This window comes from Schistocerca serialis, chromosome 6 (assembly GCF_023864345.2).
Source record: "Schistocerca serialis cubense isolate TAMUIC-IGC-003099 chromosome 6, iqSchSeri2.2, whole genome shotgun sequence".
Classification (NCBI taxonomy): Eukaryota; Metazoa; Arthropoda; class Insecta; order Orthoptera; family Acrididae; genus Schistocerca; species Schistocerca serialis.
The window spans coordinates 465,117,466-465,139,914 of record NC_064643.1 but is presented as its reverse complement, the minus strand read 5'-3'; the positions used below and the strand labels follow the sequence as shown (position 1 = coordinate 465,139,914).

Here is a 22,449-nt window from a genome sequence, read left to right as displayed (position 1 = left end):
AGGTATAATTCATGGCATTTATTTTTCTTTCTTTGATCTCCTTCAGTTTATGTTTGTAGTTTGGGGCTTGAAACTAATTTACAATGTATTATTTTTTATTTCTAATTTCTCCCTGCTGTCTCTGTCAAGGATCTTCACCATCATAAACCAAGAAAGAAAAATCCACCTTTAAAATCCAGAAATTATTTTTATTTTATTATTATTATTATTAGAATTATTAAGGTATACTGTGCCAATCCCTAACTATTCCAGTTTTCTGGTATTTAGCCTACAAGCTGTGCATTTGACTTTCACATTTTGGCTTCATTATATGTGAAACTTCTGTTTTCAGCAATGTGAAAGATATCAACTCTGTGCTGGAAGTAACTGTATATGATGAAGACAGGGATCATAAAGTTGAGTTCCTAGGAAAAGTGGCAATCCCACTCCTAAGGATAAGAAATGGGGAGAAAAAGTGGTATGCCCTAAAAGACAAGAAACTACATGGACGAGCTAAAGGAAACTGTCCACAAATATTATTGGAAATGACTGTGATCTGGAACCCTGTAAGTAAAATCATCTTTTATTTTGGTAGCATGTATTAATATAATGGTGAAACTAATATAAAGGCAGATTTTCTTTCTGTATTGCTTATTTACATCCTTGAATTGCTATGGAAGAACACACAGAACTTTTGTTTACTTATTTACCATGCAATTTTGGATTCATTAGATCTCATAAATCCAAGTAAACATTCTTAAACATTAATTAAATGTTTTCTAACCTAACTGTGTATGTTGTGTGGAATTTAACAATAACAAATAGCAAATAGAATGATAACAGTGGTAACTACAATAACAATAACAATAGTTTACTTTTGTTTTGTTTTTCATTATTTCTTTATGGTGTAATTCAGGGTATTAGTTACATTAGTGTAGTGGTTCACAGCATGGGGGATGGGCCCCCATCCCCCTCCCTGGTGGCGAGGGGGTGGGTGGGTTGGGGGAAGGAGGATGCATGAAAGATTGATTTGGGGGGCCGGGGGGGGGGGGGGGGGGGGGATCAGCAGACAGGTCTGAAGAAAGCAGAAATATGCAGTGAGGCAAGTCAAAAATTTATATTCTTATTACAGTTAGTGAGTGCATTTTTTTGTAGAGTTGGCAGCACTAGCTTTGCTTTGCATGTCACCAAGTTATTGCTGACACAGCACGTTCTTCGGTCTATACTCTGCATTCTTAACTCAGTATTACACCTGTTGTGCTCTGTAGAAGTAAATATTACTTTTATTGGCTTTGTATATTGATGGGAAAATGTCTGCTAAAAGAAGAGTGTGTAATGAAGAATGTGTTACATAGGGATTCAGTTTTATTTGAAAAAGACAGTGTCCAAGTGTCAAATTGTGTTGTATGTCATAAAGTCCTCAGTAGCAACTTGTTCCTGCCTGTGTATCTGGAATATCATCTAATCACAGCTCATCCAGCATTGAAAAATAAATCAAAAGAGTGTTTTGCTGCAAAATGAAATTTTTTAAATCACATAAAACTAGAATTTCCTGGGATCTCTCAGCAGGAAAATGAAAAAGTCATTGAAGCATCATACAAAATTTCTCTCTTGATAGCAAGAAACAAAAAACCTCATACTGCTGGTGAAGCATTAATTAAACCTTCCATTCTTAAAGCAACCAGAATTGTTTCTTTGAGAAGACAGTCAGTGAAAAATGGACAAGATACCTCTTTCAAATGACAGTGTGCTATGTAGGATTGATGAACTGGTCTGCAATAATGTTCACACAGTCCACTGCTTTCATGTTGCTTTTGATTACTTCCTTGGTCCTACAGAATGTCCTTCATATCATAATACTGCCCCCACTGGCCTGCATTCATAGCATGGTGTATGTTTCAAGCTGCTGTTTGCCTTTATGATGACATGTCTGAACACAACCATCAATGTGATGAAACATGTAAACCATTGTTTCTGACGAGCTGGTATTTTTGCACTGATCTACAGTACAAGCTCTCATCCACTACAATCACGATTGATGATATGATAGGGTCAACAGGGGATCATGTAGGGATCACAGCTGGGGAGCCTTATGTTAAACAATTTGCATTGAACAGTATGCAGCAAAACACTTGTGGCCACAGTAGCATTGCACTCTGTCATCAGATCTGCCACACATCAGCACCTGTCCTGTTTCACAGAGTGGGCAGCCCTCCAACCTCCACATTCTGTAATGAGGCATGAACATATGCCACCTTGTCACCTATTTGTGATTTCATTGTCCTTCAACCACTTTCCCTAGATGCTCACAATGGCAGCATATGAACAGCTGACCAGCTTTGTAATTTCTGAGATGTTCATTCCCTGGCACTGGACCATAACAATTTGTTCTTCATCAAAGCTGCTTATGTCAGTGGAGTTCTCCATTTACAGCCCATATCTTCACTAAAACAATTACTCATTCATCTCTGCTTACCTTTTTTTTTTCTGTACTGCAGCACTTACCTGCAACACAACTAAGTGCATTCAGTCTCGAGGTGGACAGTGGTCAGAATGTTTTGTTTCTTCAGTGGATAAACATAATAGTGACACACTATTGTAGCTTTCAGATCTAGTAGATCTTTCCTTGGAGAGGAGAGAGGAATAGGTAGGGGAAGGTTAAAAAAAGAGAGTCAAGTCACTCACACACTAGGATGAGAGTGACCGGGTCCCTCTCATTCTGGGGTCTGAATGATTTACCCTTCCTTTTCAAACTATCTCAACCTATCCCTCATTCCTTGAGGCAGGAACTATTAGTTCTGAAAGCTAGTACAGTATTGCACTTTTACTTTGATATACACGTCACAGCAGCACTACACACTTCACCTCCTAAAGGCAAATACTAGTTTTCTATTCGGTTTCATAATTTTTAAAAATATTTACATAATAATTTTGGACCTTTGTTAAAATAGTCACCATGAAACAACAGATAGAGAGAGATAATGTAATTGGACTGATAAAATCCTACTAAGTGGCAGCAGGAGAAAACACATACAAAAGTTAAAGAAGTTTGCAAGCTTTCAGAGCCAGTGGCTCCTCCTTCTGGAAGAAGGGTTGAAGGAAAAGGAAGAGAGGTGAAGGAAAAGGACTGATGAGGTTTAGTGGATGGGTTATGGAAAATTCATTCAGAACCCTGGTCAGGGGATATTCTCCAGACAGGATGAGAAGGAAAGACTGATTATTGCTGATAAGATATGTACTACTGGGTTGTTTTTTGGAATCAGCATAACCAGGATTGGATGTGATGGTCCAGGAAATCTGATTTTGAATAAGGTTGGTGGGGTAATTATGTCCAGAGAAGGCTGTGGTGAAAATGGTTGTGTATTGCTGTAGAGAATCTGCATCAGAACAAATATATTTGCCTCAAATGCCAGTACTGTATAGGAGGGAATATTTGATATGGAAAGGATGGTAACTGTCAAAATGTAAGTACTGTTGTTTGTTAATAGGTTTAATGTGAACAGAAGTATGTAGCTGACCCTTGGTGAGGATGAGGTCAATATCAAGAAAAGTAGCAACGTATTTGGTATAGAATTACATGAAATTTAATTGGGAGACTGTATGTAGAGATTCTGAAAAGGTTAACAGGTCACACTCATTGTAAGTCCATACATCAAAGATGTCACCAATGTGCCCCAGCCAAACAAGTGGCTGAAGGATTATGGATTTCAAGAAACCCCCTCCAAGTGCCCCCTGAAAAGGTTGGCATAGGAAGGAGCCATCATGGTTCCCATGGGCATGCCCCTGATTTGTTTGTATGTCTGCTCCCCAAAGTTAAAGTAGTTGTTCACAGATATAAAGTTGATTAATGTGAGCAGGAAGGAACTCATAGGTTTGGAATCAGGTGGGTGCTGTTTTTGGTAATATTCAGCAGCAGACAGACAATGTACATGGGGAATATTGGTATAGAGAGAGGTGGCATCAATGGTGCCAAGCAATATGTGTGATGGCCAGTGTCTTTATTATAGGAGGGGAGTCTTTGTACTATAGATTCCAGGTGTTGCTCAACTAAGGTGATATACACTGGAGAGCCAAAGGAACTGGTACACCTGCCTAATATGTAGAGCCCCCACCAGTACGCAGAAGTGCGGCAACACAATGTGGCATGGGCTCAACTAATGTCTAAAGTAGTCATGGAGGTAACTGACACCATGAATCCTGCAGGGCTGTCCATAAATCCATAAGAGTATGAGTGGGTGGAGATCTCTTCTGAACAGCACATTGCAAGGCATCCCAGATATGCTCAATAATGTTCATGTCTGGGGAGTTTGGTGGCCAGCACAAGCGTTCAGACTCAGAGAAGAGTGTTCCTGGAGTCACTCTGTAGCAATTCTGGACATGTGGGGTGTTGCATTGTTTGCTGGAATTGTGGAATTGCCCAAGTCCATCTGAATGTACAATGAACATGAATGGATGCAGGTGATCAGACAGGGTGCTTACATACATGTCCCCTGTCAGTCATATCTTGACATATCAGGAGCCCCATATCACTCCAGCTGCACATGTCCCACACCATTACAGAGCTTCCACCAGCTTGAACATTCCCCTGCTGACACGCAGGGTCCATGGATTCATGAGGCTGTCTCCATACCTGTACACATGCATCCACTCAATAGAATTTGAAACAAGACTCGTCCGACCAGGCAAGGTTTCCAGTCATCAACAGTCCAATGTCAGTGTTTATGGTCCCAGATGAGGCATAAAGCTTTGTGTTGTGCAGTCATCAAGAATACATGCATGGGCCTTAAGCTCTGAAAGCCCTGATCAATGATGTTTCATTCAACGATTCGTATACTGATGCTTGTTGATGGTCCAGCACTGAAATCTGCAGCTATTTGCAGAAGAGTTGCACTTCTGTCATGGCGAACAATTGTCTTCAGTTGTTGTTGGTCCTGTTCTTGCAGGATCTTATTCCAGCCATAGCAAAGTCAGAGATTTGATATTTTGCAGGATTCCTGATATTCATGGTACACTTGTGAAATGGTCATATTGCAAAATCTCCACTTCATCGCTATCTCGGAGATGCTGCGTCCCATTGCTCATGCACCAACTATAACACCACATTCAAACTCACTTAAATCTTGATAACCTGCCATCATAACAGCAGTAACTGATCTACCAACTGTGCCAGACCCTTGTTGTCTTATGTAGGATTTACATATCTTTGTATTTGAATACTCACGCCTACACAGTTTCTTTGGTGCTTCAGTGTATGTTTAGTGTCTGCTTTGAAGCCAACAAATATGGAACAGCCAGGGTGACTGGGTTTGTGGATCTTTGGAAGAACATTAAAGCTTGTTTTGGTTGGTGTAAGTAGTTTAATATGATTGCAGTGTTAGTCCTTGTGAGGGCCCTGGGGTTTTAAAGGCAGATTGTAGATCAGTTTGTATCACAGGAATGGGATTTTTGCAGCAGATGCCATTTGTAGAGGCATCAGAAAGCTGGTGTAGACCCTCACTTACATACTGTTGTCGGCCAAGTATCACAGTGGTGGAGCCTTCATCTGCTGGCAGGATAATGATGGAACCAGCAGTTTTTAGGGAATAATGAGCCTGGTTTCTGCAAAGGATGGTTTAGGAACCTGAGAAATGATTGTGAAGCAATGCTGGATGTTAGGAAAACTTGGAAGGCTTGTAAGGGGTGATTTTGAGGTAATGGTGGTGGGTCAAGTTTTGATCATGGTCAGAACAATTCAAGGCAGGGCTCAGTGTCAGGTTCGCTGCTGCAAAGTTGCCCAGAACCTCCTGACTCATGGTTCTGGGTGGCTTTTCTGTAACTCTTCACATTTCTTAAACCTTGCCAGTCATTTTACTTCATCCCTCTTCCTTCCTCTTCAGCCCTTCTGCCAAAAGGATCCACTGACTCTGAAATCTTGCACATTTCCTAAACTTTTATGTGTTTTCTCCTGCCACCACTTACTGAGTAGATTTTTTTTATCTATCTAATTATATTACATTTTCAAAGATTTATTATTTTCACTGACAGAGAGAGAGAGAGAGAGAGAGAGGGGGGGGGGGGGGGGGAGAGGAAACTTTTAACCAGGATTTCTTTCAGCTTGCAAAAGACATCTAATTTGAGGAAGTGATGCTGTTTAATGATAAATTGGGAAAATTGCTAAAAGCCATGGATCAAGGCACAGCACATGGGTCTAGCAAACAAATCAATTATTAACTGATGAGCTGAGATATTACTAGTGACAAGGAAAGCAGTTAACCATTTATGGATAAGGGAAGGGCAAAATGAAAATAGCATCAGGGAAGAAGTAAATCATCAACAACAACAAATGTACAAACAAAGATTTTAAAAAAATAAGAAAAAGGCATTAAAGAAAGGAAATGGTATGAAAAAAATGTGAAAATGGATTAAACACTGCAAATTAATATGGAATCTTATTTTTTATGTATCTACTAGTTTGTGCAATTTCTATGTGAAGTAACTGGAGTATTGTACTGTATTACTGCAGTATAGTAGAATGTAGGTGTATTACCATGTCTTCACAGACAGAATCAGAAATCACAATTGCAGCAGAAGATAAAATAATTCCAAAGGAAGCCAAACTTTGTTATTAGTTACAGGTGTTAAAAAAACTTAAACCTTCAGAGAATATTTGCAATATGTACTGACATGAAAATGGAAGACAGTGTATGTAAAAAACTTCTCTTTGAGCATTGTGAACACAATGACCTCCTCCCTGCTAAACAACATAGATTCTGAAGACACTGATCATGTGAAACCTAACTTATGCTTTTCCCACATGACATCCTGAAAGCCATGGATCAAGGCAGCTAGGTGGATGCAGTATTTTTGATTCCATAAAGCATTTGTTTCAATATCACACCACCACATATTAATGAAATTCATAAATGGAGTAGGGAGGAGAGTGATTAAGAAATGTAGAAATAGCATCAAATATGCCCATGGGAAATGCATTGTGACCATTGTTTACTATAGTAGCCTCAGACTTTCTGTAGATGATACTGTTATCTATAAAGAAGTACTGTTTTAAGAAAAGGTACTCAGATATCCACTCTGATGTTGATAAAATTGCAGAGTAGTGTTAAATGACTACAAAATTTTTTTAAATGTTCAGAAATGTAAAACTGCCCACTTCACAAAATACAAGAATGTAAAGTCATATGACTATAACATCAGTGAGTCACAGCTGAAATCAGTCAACTCATTAAAATACCTGGGTGTAAAGTGAATATGAAATGATATACTCATATAGACAAAAGGACATGGCAACACCTTCTAGAATATTGCCCAAATGTGTGATACTCAACCAAATCAGAGTAAGATGGGATATGGAACATAAACAACGAAGTGTTGCACAAAGGGTTGTGGGTTTGTTTGATGGATGAGAGAGCACCACAGAAATGTTGGAAAGCCTACTCTTGTAGGCACTTCCAGATGGAAATCAACTGTCCTATAAAGTTTGCTTACAAAGTTTCAAGAACCAGTATTAAGGGAAGTTTAGGAACATACTACAGATCCCTACACATTGCATATGTAATGACTGTGAAGACAAGATTAGACTATGTACAGTGTGCACAGGGGCACTCCATACAAGAATGAAATGGGATGAAACCTTAATATGAGGTTCAAGCCTCCAAGGACTTACATCTTATAAACTAAATTAATCCTTATCAGACTATTCTCCAAACAAGTATGAATGGCTTATTGAAATTCAGTGACATTCAGTCCGAGACAAAACATTTGAACATTATTAGCCTGTCTCTCATCTAAGTTAGATTAGACATGAAAAGCATCCACTCACTGAATAGGGTTACTTAGCATTTTCCTAGTTTTTCCTGTTCACCAGTGTACTCTCTACACACAAAAGTCTCAGGATAGCCATGCTGTGTAACATCATGTTAACCATCTGGGGGTTTCTTTGTGGTTATTGAAACTCAAAAACATTATTGCATGTCTTTCCTTTGCTAATGATGCTGTTGTGAAGTGGAAATGTCAGAAAAACCATTAAACCCCAGCATTCCTCTGGTTGATCTAATATAATAAGTTATAGGCTTATGTTCAGATATCCTTGTCAAGCCCTGAGAAGTAACAGATATTACCTTTAATGGTTGTGCTGCAATCCAGTAGGTACCTGTCACAATAAGAAATGAACATCTGTTAGTGGTTCAAACCACCTAGTTGATATCTTGAGTAGTGGAAGAAAGATTACTTGAGTGATATGTCATAGTACATAATTTGACACATGCCACTGAGCATATGTGCATTTCATAATAGTGAGATGAATGGTATGTATCTGTTCGTTTCGTGATGACAGAGTAATTATTTTGAGACAATGCTGTAGCATGGGAATGTGTTCCCTAGCCTCAGTTCACACCATTAATAGGAGCAGATATGATATTTATATAGAGATCCAACAATTGCTGGAAAGCTGTAACTGATGAGCCATATTCTGATCTTTTCAGTTTGGTTACAGTGTAACATATCACCTTTATTACGGTACAGGTCTGCTTCAACATTAAAATGCATATCTTAATGTTGAGACAGTTTAGATAGTGATAAAGTTGACAATTTACAAAGTAAATAAGCTGAAAAGATTTAAACATGCCTCATAATGTAGCAAACCAACAACCACCACTATTATGTAACAACTGTGACTGTAATAAGAAAACTGTTGTATAACTGAGTTTAATTAATGGTAAAATAAGCACAGGTGTTTATGGAAAGATAGATACTAGTAGGCTTCCCATACTATGTCAATCATTTGAAAGTAGTTTCTGCATTAGTGTAACACTGCTGTTATCTACTGTGCAAAAACAATTTCTTAATGACTGGATAAAATGAATCCATTTGCTAGAATTACCTAACATACATTTTGCCCTCAGTGCCATCAAGCACCTCAGGATGACCTTGAGAATGAGTTATTTAACAGATCAACTGGCCCAATAGCTTCTCAACAACAATTATTCACATGCCTCAGAAGAGTGGGAACAAATTACACCTTTAATGTGTCACAGTGGAAACCCTTCTTGAAATATTCAGTGCTGGAATAGCAACAAAAAAAGATCCTACATCCCATTAGTGACATATTTGACATATTTGGGATGAACAGCAACTAATGCCTGAAAATGTTTTGCTACTTGGTGTAAGTTTATTGTTTTAATGCATTTATTCACAAAAAGAAATAAACTCACCGACTGAGAGAGTGTCTTGCAATTCCATATTTTTCTGGCAGAAGGAAAATTTCACATACCATTTTAAAATATTACCTGCTGCCCTGGAGAATACTGACAAGCCACTTTATCAAACACATACAGTTAACAAAAGAACAGAAATAAAAATCATTATGTTGTGTTACAATGCTTTATTCTTTCTTTATATGGAAAAATAAAAACATTTAGCATACTAGAAGAGAATCAAAGTATGTATTTTATACAGGTGGTATTCACAACAGTTCAATAAAGTGGACTTAACTAATTTGATGGTTTCTGTAGCTTTCATTTTACTTCTTTTACAGGGTGAGATGTGCACAAAATGATTCAGTTCCAGTTTATATCCTATTACTCTCCCACTTTCTCAAAATGAAATGTTGACTGAAATTTCAGGGAAGACTAACTTTGATTGACTTTGGAAACATCATGATTATTAATCTGTCTTTCTTAATCATATTTATCCCATTCTAGTTTGCTCTTTTTGTATCTGTTTGTGAACTATTAATTTTGGAATATCACGCTATAAAATGTAGCATGTATGTATGATTTTTCTATTGCAGTTTTGATTTCTCAAAATTGACATAGATCACTATCTGTGTACAACGTCCTTTATATTTTCCCAGTGTCAAGAAAATTCCTAGATGGCTCCCTCTAGTACAATGGGAGTTATTCCCTAATGTTGTAACACAAGACCTATAATCCTCCCCCTTCTTCTGCTCAGTTATTTTTCATATGTTCCTTCCCTTGCTAATTCCATGAAGACCCTCTTTATTTCTTATCTTATCTATTATTCCTTATAGCTTTAATGTGGTGTTCAACCATTTTTATCATATTACAGATTCGTGCAAGTGTGAGAACATTAAATCCAAAAGAAGAAAAATATATGCAAGGAGAAGTAAAATTCAAACGCCAAGTCTTTGTCAGGAATGTAATGAGGCTAAAGGCAATCATTATGAACATCATAGACATAACAAAATATGTTCAGTGAGTATTTATTGTATTATTTGTATTTGCAAGTACGATGTTCCAGTAGTCATAGTCATGTGTTTATTTTTGTATACAAGCAAACACATGAAGAGTAAATCTGAGACCAAATATCCTTGAGTCTCACTCCTCACAAAGGCACATATTGTGATATTAAAGCAAGCTATTTTCACAATTACTCCTCTACCTCAAAAACAGTATAATTTTTAATGTTTAGTGGTTACTCCGTGTGCATACCAGGGGGAGTCATTCCAGATGTGGAAAGGGTCCTTCCGGATGCCATGAAGGGTACAGGGTGCACCCATCTGCAGGTGGTCGCTCATGTCGGCACCAATGATGTGTGTCGCTATGGATTGGAGGAAATCCTCTCTGGCTTCCGGCGGCTATCTGATTTGGTGAAGACTGCCAGTCTCGCTAGCGGGATGAAAGCAGAGCTCACCATCTGCAGCATCGTCGACAGGACTGACTGCGGACCTTTGGTACAGAGCCGAGTGGAGGGTCTGAATCAGAGGCTGAGACGGTTCTGCGACTGTGTGGGCTGCAGATTCCGGGTTCCGCTGGATAGGTCAGGAGTCCACTACACGCAACAAGCGGCTACACGGGTAGCAGGGGTTGTGTGGCGTGGGCTGGGCGGTTTTTTAGGTTAGATGGCCTTGGGCAAGTACAGAAAGGGCAACAGCCTCAACGGGTGCGGGGCAAAGTCAGGACATGCGGGGACCAAGCAGCAATCGGAATTGTAATTGTCAACTGTCGAAGCTGCATTGGTAAAGTACCAGAACTTCAAGCGCTGATAGAAAGCACCGAAGCTGAAATCGTTATAGGTACAGAAAGCTGGCTTAAGCCAGAGATAAATTCTGCCGAAATTTTTACAAAGGTACAGACGATGTTTAGAGAGGATAGATTGCATGCAACCGGTGGTGGAGTGTTCGTCGCTGTTAGTAGTAGTTTATCCTGTAGTGAAGTAGAAGTGGATAGTTCCTGTGAATTATTATGGGTGGAGACTACACTCAACAACCGAGCTAGGTTAATAATTGGCTCCTTTTACCGACCTCCCGACTCAGCAGCATTAGTGGCAGAACAACTGAGAGAAAATTTGGAATACATTTCACATAAATTTTCTCAGCATGTTATAGTCTTAGGTGGAGATTTCAATTTATCAGATAGAGACTGGGACACTCAGATGTTTAGGACGGGTGGTAGGGACAGAGCATCGAGTGACATTATACTGAGTGCACTATCCGAAAATTACCTCGAGCAATTAAACAGAGAACCGACTCGTGGAGATAACATCTTGGACCTACTGATAACAAACAGACCCGAACTTTTCGACTCTTTAAGTGCAGAACAGGGAATCAGTGATCATAAGGCCGTTGCAGCATCCCTGAATATGGAAGTTAATAGGAATATAAAAAAAGGGAGGAAGGTTTATCTGTTTAGCAAGAGTAATAGAAGGCAGATTTCAGACTACCTAACAGATCAAAATGAAAATTTCTGTTCCGACACTGACAATGTTGAGTGTTTATGGAAAAAGTTCAAGGCAATCATAAAATGCGTTTTAGACAGGTACGTGCCGAGTAAAACTGTGAGGGATGGGAAAAACCCACCGTGGTACAACAACAAAGTTAGGAAACTACTGCGAAAGCAAAGAGAGCTTCACTCCAAGTTTAAACGCAGCCAAAACCTCTCAGACAAACAGAAGCTAAACAATGTCAAAGTTAGCGTAAGGAGGGCTATGTGTGAAGCGTTCAGTGAATTCGAAAGTAAAATTCTATGTACCAACTTGACAGAAAATCCTAGGAAGTTCTGGTCTTATGTTAAATCAGTAAGTGGCTCGAAACAGCATATCCAGACACTCCGGGATGATGATGGCATTGAAACAGAGGATGACACGCGTAAAGCTGAAATACTAAACACCTTTTTCCAAAGCTGTTTCACAGAGGAATACCGCACTGCAATTCCTTCTCTAAATCCTCGCACAAATGAAAAAATGGCTGACATCGAAATAAGTGTCCAAGGAATAGAAAAGCAACTGGAATCACTCAATAGAGGAAAGTCCACTGGACCTGACGGGATACCAATTCGATTCTACACAGAGTACGCGAAAGAACTTGCCCCCCTTCTAACAGCCGTGTACCGCAAGTCTCTAGAGGAACGGAGGGTTCCAAATGATTGGAAAAGAGCACAGGTAGTCCCAGTCTTCAAGAAGGGTTGTCGAGCAGTTGCACAAAACTATAGACCTATATCTCTGACGTCGATCTGTTGTAGAATTTTAGAACATGTTTTTTGCTCGAGTATCATGTCGTTTCTGGAAACCCAGAATCTACTATGTAGGAATCAACATGGATTCCGGAAACAGCGATCGTCTGAGACCCAACTCGCTTTATTTGTTCATGAGATCCAGAAAATATTAGATACAGGCTCCCAGGTAGATGCTATTTTTCATGACTTCCGGAAGGCGTTCGATACAGTTCCACACTGTCGCCTGATAAACAAAGTAAGAGCCTACGGAATATCAGACCAGCTGTGCGGCTGGATTGAAGAGTTTTTAGCAAACAGAACACAGCATGTTGTTATCAATGGAGAGACGTCTACAGACGTTAAAGTAACCTCTGGCGTGCCACAGGGGAGTGTTATGGGACCATTGCTTTTCACAATATATATAAATGACCTAGTAGATAGTGTCGGAAGTTCCATGCGGCTTTTCGCGGATGATGCTGTAGTATATAGAGAAGTTGCAGCATTAGAAAATTGTAGCGAAATGCAGGAAGATCTGCAGCGAATAGGCACTTGGTGCAGGGAGTGGCAACTGTCCCTTAACATAGACAAATGTAATGTATTGCGAATACATAGAAAGAAGGATCCTTTATTGTATGATTATATGATAGTGGAACAAACACTGGTAGCAGTTACTTCTGAAAAATATCTGGGAGTATGCGTGCGGAACGATTTGAAGTGGAATGATCATATAAAATTAATTGTTGGTAAGGCGGGTACCAGGTTGAGATTCATTGGGAGAGTGCTTAGAAAATGTAGTCCATCAACAAAGGAGGTGGCTTACAAAACTCTCGTTCGACCTATACTTGAGTATTGCTCATCAGTGTGGGATCGGTACCAGATCGGTTTGACGGAGGAGATAGAGAAGATCCAAAGAAGAGCAGCGCGTTTTGTCACAGGGTTATTTGGTAACCGTGATAGTGTTACGGAGATGTTTAATAAACTCAAGTGGCAGACTCTGCAAGAGTGGCGCTCTGCATCACGGTGTAGATTGCTCGCCAGGTTTCGAGAGGGTGCGTTTCTGGATGAGGTATCGAATATATTGCTTCCCCCTACTTATACCTCCCGAGGAGATCACGAATGTAAAATTAGATAGATTAGAGCGCGCACGGAGGCTACAGTCGTTCTTCCCGCGAACCATACGCGACTGGAACAGGAAAGGGAGGTAATGACAGTGGCACGTAAAATGCCCTCCGCCAAACACCTTTGGGTGGCTTGCGGAGTATAAATGTAGATGTAGATGTAGATGTACTAGGGAATTTCAGTTGACAACTTTTTTCTTGAATTTCGAGGACATTTATAAATTATAATTTCTAAATTCACACCTTTCCTTACAACCTGCAACCCAATCTTGTTAAATAAGGAATGTTCTTGTTGAAAGTTATCCTTATAAGTACGTTCTGTTTAAACCTCTTTTCTGCTCTTCAAGATATTGTTGAACCAAATGGCAATAATAAGTTCCACAAATAAAATTAAAACTAAAGAGAATTAAGTTCATAAAAATGTATATAGAATAACGGATTGCAGTTTAAGTCAGTAGCATTTTATTCAGGAATAGTGTAATTTTTAAAATGAAACTTAATGGTGTTTACCTACCCAGCAGTATGACAGACCAGCAGCCATACCAAAATCTTTTACCTTTGCAGGTAATATTCTATCATTACACTACTAAATTAGACCCTCAAAATGCTACTCATGGCTTCAGTTTACCAAAGATTGTTCTTTCGCCATATCAAGACATGTTCCATCATAATGCTCTTAGCCTGGTGCTCCCATAAGAAATAGTAGGTCAGAAAATGTCTTATACAAACCTTTCTGAAATAAAACTTAATCAGATTGTTTTTACTGACTTTTATCTACATGAAGTATTAATACTTTGCTACTCTACTCTGAACCAAGACCAAAACACAAGCTTTCACTCTCAGAGGATAATGATCTACAAAATGAGCTATTCGAACATTCTCTGATGGACTGACTAAGAATTTGAACTCCCACAACTATTTCATTTGGGGCTCCTAACTTGAAATTGAATACGATCTAACTACAACTATACAATAGAAATTATCTCAAGATGGATTAATGAATAACACTCATTAATTAGAGAATACAATACTGTACAATTCAGTGAAATGGAGGATTATAGTACAACCTTTCTTTAACAATTAAAATAAATAATTCATATAAAAAACAAAGATGCTGTGTGTTCAAATTAAAATTCACAAAGATGCTGTGACTTACCAAACAAGAAAGGCCTTTACATATGTCTGTCTGTCTCTGTATATGTACAGATGGATATGTGTGTGTGTGCGAGAGTGTATATCTGTCCTTTTTTCCCCTTAAGGTAAGTCTTTCTGCTCCTGGCATTGGAATGACTCCTTACCTTCTCCATTAAAACCCACATCCTTTCGTCTTTCCCTCTCCTTCCCTTTTTCCTGATGAAGCAACCTTGGGTTGCGAAAGCTTGAAATTTGTGTGTGTGTTTGTGTGTTTTTTATTGTGTGTATCTACCAGCGCTTTCTCGTTTGGTAGGTCACAGCATCTTTGTTTCTTATGTATATTTTTCCCATGTGGAATGTTTCTTTTTATTATATTCAAAATAAATAATTCTATAGAATGGTGTGGACAAGTGCAAAAATAAATAAATAAATAAATAAATAAAAAATAAAAAAATAAAAAAAGGGCAACTAATACTTCCTTGCTTTTAAGTATAATGGTTTATGAACTGTTGCTCCCAGGTAATGTTTACCAATTTGGGCATAGCCTTATTCTTTGCTGGTTTTATAGACCACTGCTGTAAATGGATAAAAAACTTCAAAACTCACCAGAATGAGGTTTCTGCTGCAGGTTTATACTTTAGATGCAGCAATAGACAAGTACTATTTATGCTTTAATTGTCTTCCCTCTTATTGCAGTTGTTCTCAAATGTGTGAATTGCATCAGCCTCTCTGAATAAATTACTGTTCCTTTTGCAGTCTTATCCAGAGCTTGTAAACTGTCTTGATAAATCTGACTTTTTTGCCTTCACTGGATCCTCTGAGATTTCTGCTGTGTCATTTAATTGCCTTTCTTTCCCAAAATTCTTCCTTAAAAATATTTCTAAACAAATTACCTAAATGTTTTCTTAGTGTACTTTAATGTTTATGTTATAGTTACTACATGAAAAGTGTATCTAACTTTTCAGTTTCATTTTGTCTCAATTAGAAATTAATGTGATAACCTTCTGAATATTGTTTTTGATCACGACCAACCTTATATCATTATATCTTAATATTCACCTCAAAGTGAACCAATAATCGTGTAAAAATGACCACTCACCCACATTTGTGAACAGATGATAAATGTGTCATAGAGTCATTTATGCCTACTATGACTGGATATGCACAGTCATCTCATAATACTTCAGCCTGTAGTTAAGATGATTTGCATGCTCTTTCTTTCTTACATATGAGTGTATACTGTTTACAGCAATCAGTTTCATTATGATGTGATTTAGGTGCACTCTGTGTAATTTTGTTATGTTACATTAGTTTGACTGCCATAAGAAAATGACATTTCAGTCAACTAGCAGTTCATAACAATAATGTTTTCTGCATTTTATGAAAAAGTATTCAGCTGATATGAGGATGTCCAAATTTGAATGTTAACTTTTCATGCACATTCCACAAACACATTTTGATACCCAGCTAATTTCTTAAATGCTGAGATCTCAAGGGATTTACCATAGAAAAAAACCACCAATCTATTGTTATCCATGCATAAGATTAACTACTTCTCAACAAAAATCATATATGATGGTTGATATACCTAGCATTTTTTCCTCTTTCAGGAGCTGTTTTGAGTGGGAATCGACACCAAGAAGTATTATATCATTTGTGATTTTCATATTTCTGTGTTACTATTTTGAGCCATATATGATTCCAGTAGCACTGCTGCTGATCTTCTTCAAGTCATATATAGTGAGTATATCTTTTTTGTGATGTTTTCATAAATTACTTTTCTTAATTTTTAAGACTTAATGTAACACTATAAACAAATCTGAGGTCTCAAATTTTGTGTCTGAGGATCAGTAGCGAAACCAGTCTGTGGTTGTGTGGGCATGCACCATGGGTACTGTTTCTTTGGGAGCACTGATCTGTGATAGGTAAAAAAGAAGTGATGACTGGTAAAAGAAAAATGGAAGTGGGGTGGGGGTTAGAAGGAGGTGAGGGAAGGAGAAGGAGAAGGAAAGTCCAAGGTGAAATTGGGGAAGAATAGCAGGCCAGTAAATTGGAAAAGTGTCTGAGATCCATGAAAGGAAATCATCAGGAATGATTGAGTGATTTGGAGCATTGAAAGCACAGAAGGTATTTTTTTTATTATTCATCCATACATAGGAAACTGGTTACATTTTTGTATAACTTTTATTTTTGCTTGTCAAAACAAATATAATTCAGCCATTCCCTATAGCAGGAGTGCAGCCAGCAGATATTTTTCTTTTTTCCACCCTACTTTTTTTTTTGGGGGGGGGGGGGGGGGGAGGGAGGTTGGGGGGGAGGAGAAGGGGCAGGATTTGAGGAGCTTTTCAGATATGAGAAATAAGACTAACACTTTCTTGTTGATGTATCATGTTAAAAAAAAGAGAGATTATTTTTCACTACACCTGTAATTTTTGTACCTGTACTAGGTAGGAATATTGTTGTATGGCAAACAAAAGACAGTTGCTATGCACCAGAAAAGGAATGTTCTGTTTTAACCTTATAGAGACTGTATGTCGTTTATGATGATTTTTAAAAATGAATTTTACCGTGTTTTTCATTCTGTGGGAATATAGTGTAGTGACAAGTATGGATGGAAGGAGGGCTCAGGTGATAATTAAACAAAGAAATGAGGAATGGTCAGCAGAAATGGGGAGGAAGGTGTTGAGCAAAGTCAAAGTTTGCCATGAGTGCCAGTTATTCTGATTACACTGGAAGCAAGGACTGTTAGTTTCTTGAGTTTCTATAGTAGTCCTAATTAACAAATCATCAGAAAATACTAGGTATGTCAGAGGCAACAAAGTGACAAGTGAAAGCAATGTTTCGGTGAATCTCAGACATTTCATGCAGAGGAGATGAAAATTAAGAATTACAGTGCTATAAAATTTTCTGCCCAACATAATTTTACTTATTACTGTTGTCAGTAAAACAGGGTGTAACAGAGTGACAACAATAAACTTCAAAGTGTTGTAGGAAGTGTCTTGAACAAATTGTGAATTGGAATCCATGTCCAGGAGCTTCTAATTTATAGGTGCCAATGCCTGCTGCTAGGCATCGTCTTTGGCAGCAAGTGTGAGTTAGTAACTAATAAACTGCATGCAGACCACCTCACAGTGGACCTGACAACATGCGGGTCATTAGACAGTACTGAATGCATCCATGCATGTTGCAACAACACTACTTGCAGTCCATCAGTGTACGACCTTCTGGCAATGGTGGCACAAAAACTATCCAAGTACCAATGTTTGAACAAGTTTGTTTATCAAAGACTAACAACACATCTACTCTGACATAGACTGAAACCAAACATAAAATGAGTCTCTTTTTGAACGTAATATTTTGGGCATCTGAAGGCTGGTTAGATTATCACTGTCTCATGTTCATTAAACACACACTTTAAAAAAAAAGTCCCATAGGCTGCTCAGTGTTAAATTATAAACTGAATGAAGAAGTTTAATCAAATAACTTACAGGTTTGCTGCCGGGTGATGTCGTCGAACACTGCTGATATTTCGACAGGAGCACACCCTGCCATTCTCAAGGCACAAATGCAAGGAAGAAGAAATGTGCTAGCAAATTTAACACCTCGGTTCACAGAGTAGAAACAAGGAAGACATCACACACAGAACAAGTGTTAACACAAAGATAACCAACATCAGAAATATCGATAGTTACTATTAATCAACAGGTGAGGTAGCACTAATTCTGTCCCTCTGGTTTTTGATGAGAGACAGAGCCAGATTCAAAGCAGCATTTAAACAAAATCCACCATCTCTGTTAATAAGGTTGCTTGATAGTTTAATCAAAATTTTCTAAGGCCAGCTTGTAGCTGTTTGAAACTAAAAAAGGAATAAATTTATAAGTCTACAAGTCAACTATGACCCCATCTTCTTCAGAGAGGTCACGAACACTTTTAAGTCCATAGTTGGCAGCTCCGGGGGTTGCTAAGTCAGAAGGGAATGGCAGTAAAGTCATGGAGGCAGCTCTGAAGTGAGTATCCTGACTGATAGAAACCCTTGCAGAATCGGTGCCTGGTCAAGGAAAAATCACTCAAAGTGAACTGCACTTGCTGTGTAGGACTCATACACAATGGTAAAGGGAGGTGGACTACAGAGTAGTGGGATAACTGTCATTGTAGGGAAAGCTAGAGAGGAGCAGAAATGATTATTGAACAATCAAACTTTGCTTAACTGGTAGCTTTCTTCACGTACGTAGACTCTTTACAAATGAACATGCAGTAAGTAACAACAAGGATTATGCTCTCTGAACTAAAACACAAACAATGGTGTAGGAGCCGTGATTGGGCAGCGTCTTTGATGCGTCATGTAGAGAAGAGGCTCCAAGTGTAAATGGGTCATGTGGCTGCTCCTGGGGCTCCTATATCACAGTGGCAGAGGATACTCATGGTATTGAGCCACTGGAGGCACAGCTCAACAGGTGTGCCCCGCTGGGTCTGTTAGATCCCGCACAACAGGCCTGTGGGGCGGTATCAATATATGATACCACTTCTTGTTCCCCCTCCCAAACCTCCTCACCATTATTGTGTAGTGTAGATGAGTGAACAATTATGGTGGTGGTTGGGATTCAGATGGTAATGAGGAGACAGGAGCCAAAACTGAGGCTGGTGCCAAAGTCCCATCTGCACCCAGGTGAAGGGCACACATCCACATCCAGAGGTAAAGCAGAAAATGAAGATGGTGCCTTCTCAATGACTGCAGAGGGACCAAAGGTGCCACTTTGAACAGATTGCCACGAAGAGGGGCCCAACCCTAGATGACAATGGCTGTTGAAATGGCGATGACCATGAAAGGGTGTCGAGTTCCATTGGCTCTGGGACTGGTGCTGATGGCACAGGAACTGCAAGAGCCAGATGCAGTGAGGGCTGTTGGATCCAGGAAGACATGGAGTCTGAAAGCATAAAGCCTGTGGCAGGATCATGTAGTTCACATGGACAAATTTGATTCAAGTGGTGTTTCAGCAATGCTCTTGATCCCTGCAGTAGAAACATAGAATGTCAAAGAAAATATACAATGGTGCCGTCCTCCCAGTGCTTCCATTTGCCACACAATCTGTAAAAGACCAAATTGTTAGTCTGATACCTTGTCTGTGTGGGTGGAGTGGGCACTGTCCACTGGGTTGTGTCCATGTAACAACTCAACTGGTGCAGGTCCATCATGTGGCTGGGAGGGATAGGAAGGCAAGAATAGCAACAGAGCTTGATCCCATGTGTAGGAGGCATGAAGTTTGTCCATCTGTTGCTTAAATGTTTGTATGGTGCATTCAGCTTCACTGTCGGATTGTGGATGGAATGGTGTACTCTTGATGGGTTTGATATCGGAGGAACTGAAAAACTATTCAAACTTAATGGCAAGAAATTGAGGTCCATTGTCAGTCACAGTCACTTCAAGCAGTCCCTCAAGGCAGAAGACTGACAAATAGCCTGGATTGTGGAATCAGCCATAGTTAAGGGAAATTTGCTGAAAGCATCAATGATGATCTGATGTGTATTCCAGTAAGGACCAATCAAATCCAAGTGCAGCCATTGCCAAGGTGCTTGAGGTTTGGCCCATTCAAGGAAATGCTGAGGTGGGGCTGACTGATGATCAGCACAGGCTTGGCATTGAGAAATCACAGTTCAATTTGTGCATCCAGACTGTACTAAGTGCAACGTCACGCTAACCACTTAGTGCGAATGATGCCTTGGTGCAGCAAACAATGTACATTAGGCTGGAGAGCCTGGGGAACCACAACATGTGACTAGTCATTGTCATTTCAAAGCAAAATGTTACCTTGGTGAATGGCAAGGGCATGCCAGTGGCCAAAATGTTGGTGAACCACATAGCTACCAACCAGTGGAGACACCGTGCAACAGAATCTACAAATCAGGATCTGTGGCTGTGGCCCAGGCAATTTTTTGGTGGTTAAGTGGAAAGCTACGCAAAGTATCTGTGTCTTATGCATCAGTGTAGTAATAAGAAGCATAAGACCATCAAATGTTGAATCTGGGCCAACAGGGAGGCAAGAAAAAGAATCTGCATTGGCATTCTGAGAAGTGAGCCTACATACAATTTCACAGTGGTAATATTTCAAATGAAGAGCCCGCTATTGCAGATTCTGTGCTGTCTGAGTTGAGGTTGACCAGTTAATGCTTAACAAAGATTGTAGAGGTTTATGGCCAGTCACCAAGAAAAATTTTCTGTCAAAAAGGTACTGGTGAAACTTAGTAACACCATAGACAATGGCAAGAGCCCACTTTTCAGTATGTGAATAATTACATTGAGCTTTGTTAGACAACTTCAAAGCAAAGGGAATCAACCAGCCAACAGTACCATATTTATGCAACAAAACTGCACCGATGTCATAAGGGGAAGCATCCACAGCCAAGACTACAGGTTTGGCTGGATCAAAATGAACAAGGCAGTGATCAGTGAGCAAAGCATCTTTCAGCTTCTGGAAAGCAGTATGACACTCTTGTGACCAAACTAAAGGAAGATTTTTCATGCACAAGCGATGCAAGGATGCCATGGTTTGAGTGGTGTTAGGAATAAATTTGCTGTAATATCTGAGCTTCCCTAACACAAACTGCAATTCCTGCACATAGCATGGGGGCAGAAGATCATGGATAGCAAGAAAATGTTATAGCAATGGGTGAACATCCTGGATATTAATGATGTATCCCAAGACTCAAATTCTCTCTGAAAAACATGCATTTGTCCCTGTTACATTTGAGACTAGTTGCAGACAAGATTTGACACAGAGTGCAAAGATTGCTAATGTGTTCTTCAGGAGTATGACCTAAGATGACAATGTCATCTAAATAATTTGAGCAAACAGGAACTTTTGCAGCCAGCTGCTCCAGGAAGTGCTCAAATATGCTGAGTGAAGAGACTCAGGTGAGTGTTAATGACAAAGACTTGTTGCAACTGCTCATCCAGTGGGATTTGCAAGTCAGTGTCACGCAAATCAGTTTTGGAAAAGTAACAACCGACCTCCAATTTATCTGTCAGGTCTTCTGGATATGGCAAGGGATACCTGTCAGTGACTGACTGAAGAGCCACAGTTTTCTTAAAATTAGCACCCAACTGGAGTCTGCTGGATGGCTTCTTTAGTAGAACAAGAGGGCCACTCACTGTCAGTAAGGGCCCCTATGATCCCACGGTCTTCAAAGCAGTAAGTTCCTAGGTCACCTATTCTTGAAGAGCCTGAGTTGCAGGATGAGTTCTAACAAAACATGGTTGTGTGTTGTCCTTCATTGTGACATGTGCAACAAAATTATTAGCTTTGCCTAAACCCCCAGAAAAGTAATCCTGAAATTCTGCTCATAACTTAGCAACACTGTTCCAAGGATCAAAGGAAGAAACAGAAAGTACATTGCCCTGAGTGCTCAACCCAAACAAATCGAAAGCATCTAGACCAAAAATATTAGCACTGTCTCAGGAGGAAAGCACTGTAAATGTCACTGTCATCACTAAATTTTGGAAAGTTGAAGGAAACATACAAGTGCCTAAGACAGGAATGTATTTGGCCCTTATATGCCACCAGTGTATGGTGTGATGTGCACAACTTAAGTTAGCCAAACAATTCATAAAAGCTACAGTTAAGCAAATTCACTGAAGCTCCAGTGTCAAGCTGCAAACAAATTGATTGTCTGGCAATAGTAAGAGACACAAAAACTTCGTTGTCATCATACAGCACTGCAGGTGAGTTGTAAGCCTTTCCTGAATAGCTATGTCATTGCTGTTTTGCACTGATGAC

At 39.3% G+C, this 22,449-nt stretch overlaps 1 protein-coding gene across 2 annotated transcripts in view; it reads left to right on the top strand.

Annotated features, from left to right (window-relative positions):
- Positions 1-22,449, top strand: part of LOC126483843 (multiple C2 and transmembrane domain-containing protein) — a 1,023,771-nt gene that overhangs the window by 945,362 nt on the left and 55,960 nt on the right. For both annotated transcript variants that reach the window (XM_050107055.1, XM_050107056.1), the window contains 3 exons: positions 332-545; positions 10,042-10,187; positions 16,288-16,417. In XM_050107055.1, coding sequence (XP_049963012.1) covers positions 332-545; positions 10,042-10,187; positions 16,288-16,417 — 490 coding nt within the window. The remainder of the gene's footprint in view (positions 1-331; positions 546-10,041; positions 10,188-16,287; positions 16,418-22,449) is intronic.